Consider the following 11,032-nt stretch of genomic DNA (forward strand, 5'->3'; position numbering starts at 1 on the left):
ATGATTCACAACATTCTGCATTAACTTTGTCAGTTATAATCCATCACGAGGTAATAGTCTTAAATAAATCTCATAGTAATTGAGATGAATCCCTCATTTCAATGACAACTCTGGTTTTTAAGACCCAATTACCACTTTGAGTTCTCTGGCCCAGAGGATGTGCGATGTATGAGAAGAGGGCACAGCGACTTGGCTGCTTTAGCAGAGAAGAGAGGATGGAGAGATGGACTCAGTCCAAAAAGGGATGGGTATCTTCCAGCCACTGCATCAGAGGGCAGATAGATTTATGACAAACGCACACAATCTTAATTTGTGCTCAGCCCGATAATGCATCTCAAGGCCAGAATAGTTCTGCTCAGTGTTTCTTAACTGGATGTTTCTTTAATTATATGTCAGAGGCCATAAAACTCAGGAGGAGATTTTCCCACAAAGCACTGTTTTATGTCTCGGTCATTACTGTAAATTACAAGTAACAAGAAAACTTATGGAAGAGAAATGCGCAAAAGAAAAGAAAAGAAAAGAAAAGTAGGTTTATTCGTTTCCATACACTTTTTTTTCACCCTGTTGGTACACTGATCATCTGCAAAACTCATCAAACATGACACAGTTGCTGCTCCCCAAAAAGCAAACTTGCAGGTGCTGGGGTGGGGGTGGGGGGTGTCACCTTAAACCAGGCGTGTGTGAAAACAGAAACTCATCACGCGAAGGGAAAACAAACCTGTACAAATACTGAATAAATGAATACAAGAGCAGCTGTAAACATATACATATTCACAAAACCCTTCCAATGTCCCCCCCCACTCCCAAATGTAGTCCGGCAAGAGAAGCCATCTCTATTCTTCAGATGGCGTGTGCACACTTACTGTATTGTTATCAGACGGTTAATACTAGTAATAATAACAATTTGAGAAATCACAAATCCTGCCGTTTCAATGACCTCCACATGAAAATTCATGACGGCTGTACACAAAAGCTCCTCGGCCTCTGCAGCCCTTGGCACGCCACAAAGTGGCTTTACAGTGACTACAGTCTGTCCCCTGTCTGTTATTATATTGCCTTTACTTTTTCATTTCTTTTTTTTAAACATTATGCCACTGAATCTTTGGTGAAAAACATCTGTCCATTTAGTTTAGATGGGTTTTTTTTTTTTTTTTTTTATGCACAAAATATCTTCTGCAAAATTCAGCTGAGCTGCTGTTCTTCTGAAGAATATGAAGGGATTAAACATTTCAAATGATTTAAAAGCAACAAGGGAAAAAAAAAAGGCTTCCTAAGCCACTTCATCCTTGTACCCCTTCCTTCAGTCTGTGGGGGAGCATTTTCTCACCATTGGTTTGGCGCACACACACACACACACACACTCTCTCTCACACACACACACACACACACACACACACACACACACACACACACACACACACACGTGCCAACACACACACACACACACACACGTGCCAACACACACACACACACACACACACACACACACACGCATGCACGCACACAAACAGTAAAATCAGTGCATCAGTTTGCATCCCCTCTTCTAGTTTCAGTCTTTCACCCCCGAAGCCATTTCAGTGGCATCCACATTCGGAGGCACAGCTCAGCTCAGCTCGAACCCGGAGGCTGACTCAATGGCATACAGCAGCTTGTTCCTCATCAGGTGCTGGTCGCAAAACTCGGGGAGCTTAAGCAGGTTCATGCAGGTGCTGGCGGTGGGGAGGCGCTCCAGGTCATTCCCTCCGTTGTGGATGCAGAAGGCCGGGTAAAGCTCCTGTTTATAGGTGAAGGCCGTTAATTAGAAACCAGCAGGGAGAAATTTGTACATCCTGAGGCGTTTAAAAGGCACTGCAGAAATGAAGTGAGAAGCAACATGTGTCCGTAATGATCCCAATCTCAAAACCAATTCAAATTAAGCAATAAATGTCAAATTCCACAAGGGGATAAATGTTAAAAGAGAGACATTAAGTGCTAAGCGAATACAGTGGAAGTATAAATTTAGGAAACAATCTTAGTGCTTGAAAGGTACTGAGTGGGGAAATCAGCCCACGGTTTGACCCTTGGATGAGACGCTGGAGGAATGGTCATTTCATGTTGTCTAGCTGGCATTTTTTAAATCAAGCCTCTCGACGATGAGGCCACCTCATCTGCAGACGGTGACACGGATCGTTTCCATCACCGGCCGGGCCAACGAACAAGCTACTCCGCCCTGATTTCAGCCTGCTATTTAAAGTTAGCATAGATGGCTCAGCTGCCACACTTGCCCAATTAAATGGCTCTTTGGGGGTTTGGCCATAATGACCCCATTTTTCTGACAATTACCGTATTAAACTATCGTTGCTTATTGAGAAATTGTCATTACTGCAGCTATCATTTTGGAAAAAAAAACGAGTTTCCATCATCTTTTTTAAACGGCTTCTCCTGACAGAGCTATTTCTCCTCTAATGAATCCTGGGCCGTTTCACGACAGCTAATTAAAGCTTAGCTGGCTTGAGCTGAGGGCCGGGTCAGGGGCCGCTTCCCGCACGAATTACCGCCCTCTGCAGCCCAGAGAAGAGGCGAGGTGGGATGAGCAGTCATATTTATAAGAGGAGGAGGGAAGAGAAAGCTCTCTACAGAGCAAAAATCAAGTTTTCTTAACAAATGACAGTAACAAGGAGTACTAAAACCAATCATATCATGATTACACCTTCTGGTTTGACAAAGTATGACATAAAAACAGTTTAATGGCCCAGAGTAACACTTTCTCCTTTTTTCTCCTATCTCAAACTACTTAAGTGTCCCACAAATCAAGTCAGTGAGAAAGTGAAATGGCTTCCAATTAGGAAATCATTTCAGAAATAGGAGGTTAGCGGTAATGATTCAGCAAACGGTGCTCAGAAGTTGATGGATGGAGTTTCCTTGCATATTAATCTCACAGGAAACTGCTGCTTTCTGCCCCATCGCACAAAGTTGAAAAGTTCAAGAGGCTACCAAGATCTGAGAGACAATATTTGACCAGCCAAGGTTTTCCAGCCAAGCCAACGCATACGGAGCTGCAGACAGACGTCTTCAGCCGAGGAAGGTCATGAACTATAAAACAACAGCGGACGTGGTGATAAGACTCTGCCTCAATGCCCTGGTCTTATCGCCAGCTAATTTGAAAATGATCATCTAAGCTGTTATCAGTCTGGGTATTTTCATTACAAGCCCATTAAGAGGGAACACTCCCTTCTGTTGAGCTTGGAGAACCAGTTGATAATGGTGGGTAAAGCAAGTGTAGAGAGGAGGGAAAAAAGGAGGGGGGGGGGGGGGTGCAAGGGGAAAGTTCACATCACCTTGAAGCCCAGCAGCGGTGGTCTGGAGCAGCTGGTGACAAACTTCAGCAGCTTACGCTTTTCTTCATCTGTGAATCCTTCGACCACCTCCCAGAAGATCTGGATGACAGGGTGAGTGGCTGAATACCCACCTGAAGGAGATGATGAGGGTGAAAAGTTACAAAGTAATGCAATTTCTCAGTTCCATAATGGAGTAGTCACTTTAAATACAAGCAACTCAAAAATGTTAAATATATATACACACAAGAAAATCAAGTATTTTGTACCTACCTGAATAGTTTGTGAAGTTTTTTAGATCATCAAGACAAATTGGCACATGAGCCCCAGATATCAGCACCTTTAAGACATAAAAAGTATATTTTTAGTTTGTTCAACAAATGTAATTTTTTTTTTTCCAGTCTGAGTTATCCATGTCATGTGCAGAATACCTGAATCTCCTGCTGGTCAAACATACGCAGCCACTCTAGGTTGACCACATTGGCCAGACCCTGTCTGAAGGCCAGGCAGTGAGGTCTGATCTGCTTGTTGAGCCTGTAGTCAGCCACCAGATGGATGTAGGCTATTCGGTTTGCCGTGGTCACAGGAATATCTTTGCCTCCAGGCTTCAGCTCAACCACCTGCGTGAAAAAGTACCCAAGGCCTTTACAAGGTTCTTTCACAGTTCTCCAGTTTCTCTTTAAAGTTTTGGAATATCACTGTCAGGTATTGCATATTTCATTTCAGGTGTGAGGTGACTATCAAACAATCAATTTGTAGCATGCGGCTTTAATTCAATAACAGAAAAGGAATTAAAATAATTTCCAGCGGCACTCTGATTAAAGGTAAGGCTCTCTGCGAGTGTGTGGTTAAGTGCACTTCAGTGCTTCCAAATATAGCCTGACCACTGAACATCTGGTCCAATACAATTTGGCCCAGTGTTCTCTTTTCATTAGCTTTAGAGCAGTTAGCACTTGATAAGATGTGCTCGTCTCAGTTCATAAAGCTGGCTGTACGATGACATCATAGCATCGGCAGGAGGAGGGGAGGAAAAATGTAATGTTAACCTTTTTCAGCGCAGTTTTGGCACATGCAATCTTGCATTTTTTTTTAAATTAAATAACTCACATGTACAAAAGTCTCTCAGTGACTTTAAGAAACAGTCACTTTTTATCTCCTCTTTCTTTTACTATGAAAATTTCTGATAAACCAGGACAAATTTTTTTTCATTTTAATACCAACAAGCTGTTTACAGGGGTTGAAAGATATAGAGACAGTCACTGCCCGGATTGCTACTGCTTTTCCTGTAAATACTGCAACAGTGCACTATGTGGTAAGGAGAAAACTCTTGGATTAATTGGGACGACAGATTAAAGCTCATTTGAAGACGCTGAAGGACTAAGTTTGCATTATGTTTTCTAATTTTACTAAGTGTGTTATCTGCAACTGGCCTAAATATGGACAACCACCTTTCTGTGTCATTACTGACTCTCTTTACAGATCCCATTCTTCATCAATCTTCTGGAAAAATGTGAGATTACACATATTTTCAGCACCAATGGAACTGGTAGAAAAAGGCTTACAGTACCAGTGAGTGTGTTCAAACGTTTGACTGGTACTGTATATGTGACTAAGATGTGTAAAACCTCCCCTACCATGAGTTCAATGTCTTTGTTTTGCAGTGAACAACTTTCAGAAAGAAAAAAAAAAAAAGGTACCAGTGTTGATAAAAGGAACCAATAATGCTTCCAATCTATTGGACACTTTGGATCTGCCTGTCATACGGGAACCAGTTCCCGTGCTGTGAAATGATTTGGTTTTTTCCTCAGAAATCTCCACCAACATATGGCAAACAGGAAGAGTGCATCAACAATAGTCATATGTAGACTGTCACAAAAACTGACTGATAAAAACATCACAGGATATTTGTTTAACTACAATACAAACTATTGTTTGAAACTGCAATGGGGATAACTCAGCACCTCTGACGCATTCTTAACAAAAACTGATCGATAAGCTCCACAGAGGCATTCAGTGCTGCAATACTGAGGCAGATTGTACTATAATGTAAGGTGTTTCTCTCATTTTTTTTTTTTTTTCTCAGCCTCCGACTGTGCACTGCATGTGGTCTAACTAACAGTTAATCATTTCTGCCTTTTTCTTACTCACAGTTGATTCTGATTATGTGCTAATGTAAGAGAATTACCATTGTTATCTTGCTTACTTTGGCTATCTCACGAGGGCAAATGCAGGGCAGACTGCTCCCGGGTGTGTGCCTAATCTTTCACAAATTGTTTTCCCTATCGTGTTTGCGACCAGGAGGGCTATACTGTGACTCGACCATTTCAGGTGTTTGAGAAAAGCTAATAAGACACGCTAAGGCTCTGAGCAAACAGGAGCTCCGTGCAGAGTGCGGGTCTGGGCTTAGGTGACTCAGTGTGATGGTGGTTGCTCATCTCCGCAGCCTTGAGCTTTGGAGGGGGCGTGCTTAAGAGCAGCTATCTGCTTCTATCAGGCGTGTTGTGAGGTAATTTCTGGGGAAAGGCAGGTGGAACGGTCAACAGAGCTGCTGTGTTCGTTGCACCGCAGCAGGGCTTAGGGTGACAGTGGTGACGTGCTTTATCTCTCTCAGAGCTGAAAAGTGGTACATTATGAGGGAAATGAATTATTAACGCCACAAAGAAAAACCAAACAGGAGGAAGGAGAGCCGGTTGAACATGACAAAGATACAAAGAGATGGAAAAAAAAGTACATGTGAATCATTTATCCAACTAAATCCCACCCCGTCCCCAACCCCGGTCACCTGAGCTTCTCCTAGATCATTGTTGACCACGGTGAAGTTAAGGCCTAGCTCTTCCACATCACCCTCATAGCTCTTGAGGAAGAGTAGGTTGCGATACATCTCTGGATCCAGTGAAGCCAAGTGGTGAATGTCCACATCAGCACTGGTTCCCAGAAGCTTGGACAGGAAGAAACTTGCAAAGGGCAATTCCACCAGCATGTTTTCATAGAGCGCCTGTGGAAAGATGTTGACGTTAAGTGGTGGACATCTGCAGGACATGCAAGCATCATGTTCTTGTAAATTCTCCCCACTAAAACACTGATCAGCCTATAAATACATAAGAATTGTTAATTGCTTGGATGTCGCAACAGACTGTATATAAAGGATGAAAGCAGCCACACTGATGTCACCCATTAGTTTGTGGACTCCCATTGTTGAAGTCTCGACTGTAGCATTATGCCTGTCGTCATCTTGGCTTTTTGGAGCTAGAAGTGACCATATCTGGGCAAGAGTACAGAAGTTATCAGCTAATGGTTGCTACCTTGGTCTTCAAATGTCTGTTAGTACAATCAAGCGCAGTAAGCCATGTTATTTATCTGACAGCTGGGTGCCTAGTCTGCACCCACCTGTCACTCTGTGTGGTGGAACCTAATAATGCATAACTCTAAGCCCTGAAGCAATTTAAATAGGAAAGTAAAGATGCCCCAATCGGGCTAGCTTTCTTTTCTGCTGTAAAGGTGGGCATTTGTTTTTGTTTTTTTTAAAACATTTTTATAGCAAAATACAAACAAAAAAACAAAGAAAGAAAGAATGAACAATGGGTGGAAAAATGTTAACCAAAAGAAGCCAGTGCAAAATAAGACCTATAAAAAATAAATACCACACAGCAGCATTAAACAGGTTTAGCTATTTAGCATTAAGTGACATCTCATTAAGCAACCTTTTAATACAGGCAGGTGATGCTGATTGCCATTCCAGTAAAATTCCAGTAAAAGTCTTTGGTTAACGGAGGAATTATGCCTTCCTTTAGAGCTCGTCTTTGGTGAGACAGGTAAGATCTTGGCCCACAAAAACAGCCAAATATGGCCAAATTACAGTCCAGGTGAATGGCTACACTATACTGTTTGGAAAACCAACCAAATATATCCCTCTATAAATTATTCAGAATTGGACAAAACCAAAACAGGTTTTTAACAGGGGAGTCTACAGGGACTGACCCGCTTTTGGAGGCAGCCTCTCAAGTGGCCACTTGAGGAACTGCAGCGATTGACATTTTTTCAGCCTTCTTTTCTGCTTGACTTTCACTCAAGTGTCACACTTTGATAACTAAGGTAATTAAAAGGGATGCAGTCTACTTCAAGCATAAACCATAATGTTGCTAAGCACATAATAAAAAAATGTGACTACAGAATACAATTACAAAATATCAATTCTTATAGCAAAGAATGAAATGATAGAGATTTAATCTGATCACATCTGAAAATACAGAACACAGCCTACTGAAAACACATACAGGCTTCTTCTACACTGGACTCAAACTTTACAAATGCCAATTCTCACCTTGACCTTAAATGCCATTAAGTACCACAGCCGGGCAGGTGACTCATAAAACGAAAAGCTAATGTACTGGAATAGTCCGAAAAAGAGCCCATTGGAGACATTAAAATATACAGGTCTTTATAAATGATTGCGCTAAAAACCCTGACCGCATCAGCTAAATGGATTATAAATCTAGAGGATTTCCATAATGCATGCATCTTAAACACACACACACAAGCATAAATCAGGGCTATTTTCTAAACACAGGTTAATTGCACAACTTCAAACATTGTCTATTTTTTATGCAAAATAATCCACTTAGCATTTCTCTCATGGCCGCGACTCATTTCAGACCATATGCGCCGCGTGGCCCCTTGAAACCTATCAATAACACTTGTGCCGGGAAGAGGCAGCAATAAGTATATGGAAAAAACCTGTAGCCTTATTTTTTCAATGCCATTTACTTTATTTATGAGTGTTTATTGCCAGAAATTGTGCCAAAATGACTTGGGCTGGAAAGAATTAATTATTATGGCCCAGGCCTTTTAATATAAGTGAGTGCAGTGGCAACACAATTAAAGCAGATCGCGGCACCATCAGGTGGAATAAATGCCAACAACATTGCAGGTGCATTCTGTTAGCTGCCAAATAAACTCCTTAATTTACAACATTAAAAATCAATAAAATTATAATGCTTTTCAAACGCATCTCTATCAATCAGCAGTGCAGAACTATCAGTCAGTGAGGATCACGGAGAGGCGACTGTGCAGAGAGCTGGTGTTTAGGAAGGATCAAAGCTGTCTAACCCTCAGTTTACAAAGGGAAAAAGGCCACTGTTGATGAGGCTGAAGGTTTAGAGATGAATAAAGCCCAAAGAGAATCTTGTGCAGGTCGTATTATATAATGAATGGTATTTGGACAAAAGTGCACTCCCATCAAGATTAAACTAACTTTTTAATCTTAAGGCTGAAGCGATGGCACCACAGAAGCAAATTAACCTGTTTTCATGTTTTCCCATTTGTGACTTAAATCTTTCAGCTTGTCAGCTGGGTGGACAAGTGAGGAAGAAGGATGATGACCGGCCTCTATTCTGATGTTCAATCCCATTTCAGTGAGTACCCCAGACGAGCCACTCCTGCCTGTAATACATCACCTCCACAACAATGGCACGCCTCGGACATTAATTAACAATATTAATCTCCTGTGTCCTTTGAGCCACGCTGTGCACTGTGCACACTAGAGCAGCGGTGATGCAATCCCAATCTATATAAACGGTTGCCTTTTATCCAGGCAATAACGGCACTAAACAAATATCAATACACCTCTCAAGTGGCCACTCAAACGTCCATTTTTATGGAGAAAGAGGAACTTAAGGTAAGGTTAATTGAAAGTCAAATTCAAATTAATTTCCCACTGCCTAATTGCCTGAACCATTAGCTCTGGAGAGCACAATATCGCAAGACGTAGGGGTGGGGAGCTTGTAACTGCTGATTGATCATGTCTCACTTCCACAGAATGCAGAACAGGAGAAGAAAACGAACAGGAGGAGGAGTTACAGAGCTCTGATAAGTGGACTGGACCATCTAGGGCCAAGCAGGAGAGAAGAGACCTGGATGTTTCTGACTGTAAAACAGATCAAAATGCTATTACCACATGCTTTGAATGCTTATTTATGTCCTGTCTCTGAGGAGCTGCTGATTTAGTGCCAACCAAATGCAATCACTACACAAACAAGAGGTAGGAATCATCGGCTAATGGAAGATCTAATTGAGAGGCGACCGCTTGTCATGAGGTAATTCTTCTCCAGACTGAGATGATCCCCCCCCCAGTACGCATTCCCAAAGGAGGCATCTTGATAAACAATCACCACCACATGCATTAAGGATGATTTAGAAACATTAGGCTCTAATAAATAGTGCCATCAGGGGAGGAAGGGGGCAGAAAAACAATGCCGTCAACAGATTACGCACACGACTAATTAACGAAAATAAAGCTTGCATGAGTGTCAGATTCAAGTTCCAACCCCAACCCTAAAATCTTTTTTGTTTATCTTGACAAACCCCTATTTTCTTTAGGTTGATATGTCTGTTAATGTTTTACTTTGGAGACTCACCTTTCCGAGGATCCTGCCTAAGAAGTAGTAGTGTCGGGTGAACGAGTCTCCCACCAGCATCTCTGCGGCGGGGCTGGGGTACAGCAGGCCCTCGTTGGTTGTCTTGAAGAAGCCCTGGTTGGGGTTGAAACCCGACTTGAGGAGCTCATTGAGGAACTCACGAAAGATCCCACCACCATCGATGCCCGCCTCATCCAGACCATGAGCGTTCAGCAGATGGACTCTGATCCTTTTCTTTAAGTCCGGTTCTAAAATAAGGACAGAGGACATCAGAAAGATTTCATCATGGTACAACAAGAATAAAGGATATGAAAGACACTGATAACATTCATGCTCACAATAAACTGAATTTATTTTCACTCCATAAATGTCACCAACAGCCTCCTGAAGATCTCAGAGATTTTTATTCTTCATTTCACATTACTTTTTATAGTAATTTCCAGCAGGGAAATTAATTGAGACAGACTGCCAGTAGCTTCAGTCTAACAGTTAATGGTTATGTTCTCAGTTTTTATGATCATAAACCTATTTTCTTCCATGAAATTAAAAGAACAGCATATAAACTGAGGTTTTCACAAGAAAGCAGCTGCTTTTAATTCATTAAAATATAGCTTTTATTTAAAAAAATATTAGTGGTGTGGTATTGTTATAATTCAGTACAAAACTAAACAGTTTCATCATCATTTTAGAGTACAGTTTGACCTTGGTTACTCTTGGAAATTAGGAGACAGAATTTCTTGTAACTCTGTGAGCAGCCCTTTGGATCAGCAGTCAAAACATGCTGCATTTTATATTCAGCATATAATGTTTCTAATTATAGCTTAAAATTGTCTATTGTTAGCTTTTTCTTCCTATTAAACACACCTCACTGGCTATTTTTAAGTGCCTTTATGAGCTAACAAATGAAATGTGACCATGTTTGCTAAACATGCTCTTCCTGGTAATGAGCTGGGTGACCACCATTGTTTTAAATACCCCTAAGCAGAAAATCAAGTTGACTTTGAAAAGTTTTGCAACTAAAAATATAAACAGTTGTGAATAGAAACAATTAAATGTATATAAAAAAACAGTGATTAACACATCAAATCCTCAGAGAAAATAAATCAGAGAGGAGAGGCCAAAGAGCTTTCTCTGTCTTCCTCAAAAAAAAAAAACTTTAAATTTGGAAAAGTTACAATTATAGACTCAAAAATTTTTAGGCCATTTGTCCCTACTTTTTACCCTTAGTAATATTCTGAGCAAGCCTGTGAAACCATTTACTGGTCTTTTCACAGTATCTCTAAATTATTTGGTATTAAGCACAGT

The 11,032-nt window shown here is 41.2% G+C and overlaps 1 protein-coding gene across 1 annotated transcript in view; it reads right to left on the reverse strand.

Moving 5' to 3' along the window:
• Positions 1–469: 469 nt before the first annotated feature.
• The window catches only part of ube3c (ubiquitin protein ligase E3C), a 30,657-nt gene continuing 20,094 nt past the window's right edge, over positions 470–11,032 (reverse strand). Inside the window, exons 19-24 of the mRNA XM_030757157.1 lie at positions 9,728–9,975; positions 6,097–6,309; positions 3,746–3,934; positions 3,588–3,654; positions 3,318–3,448; positions 470–1,774 (exon numbers count right to left, since the gene is read on the reverse strand). Coding sequence (XP_030613017.1) covers positions 1,604–1,774; positions 3,318–3,448; positions 3,588–3,654; positions 3,746–3,934; positions 6,097–6,309; positions 9,728–9,975 — 1,019 coding nt within the window. The 3' untranslated portion in view covers positions 470–1,603. The remainder of the gene's footprint in view (positions 1,775–3,317; positions 3,449–3,587; positions 3,655–3,745; positions 3,935–6,096; positions 6,310–9,727; positions 9,976–11,032) is intronic.

The sequence above is a fragment of the Archocentrus centrarchus genome, chromosome 20, assembly GCF_007364275.1.
Source record: "Archocentrus centrarchus isolate MPI-CPG fArcCen1 chromosome 20, fArcCen1, whole genome shotgun sequence".
NCBI classification, from domain to species: Eukaryota; Metazoa; Chordata; class Actinopteri; order Cichliformes; family Cichlidae; genus Archocentrus; species Archocentrus centrarchus.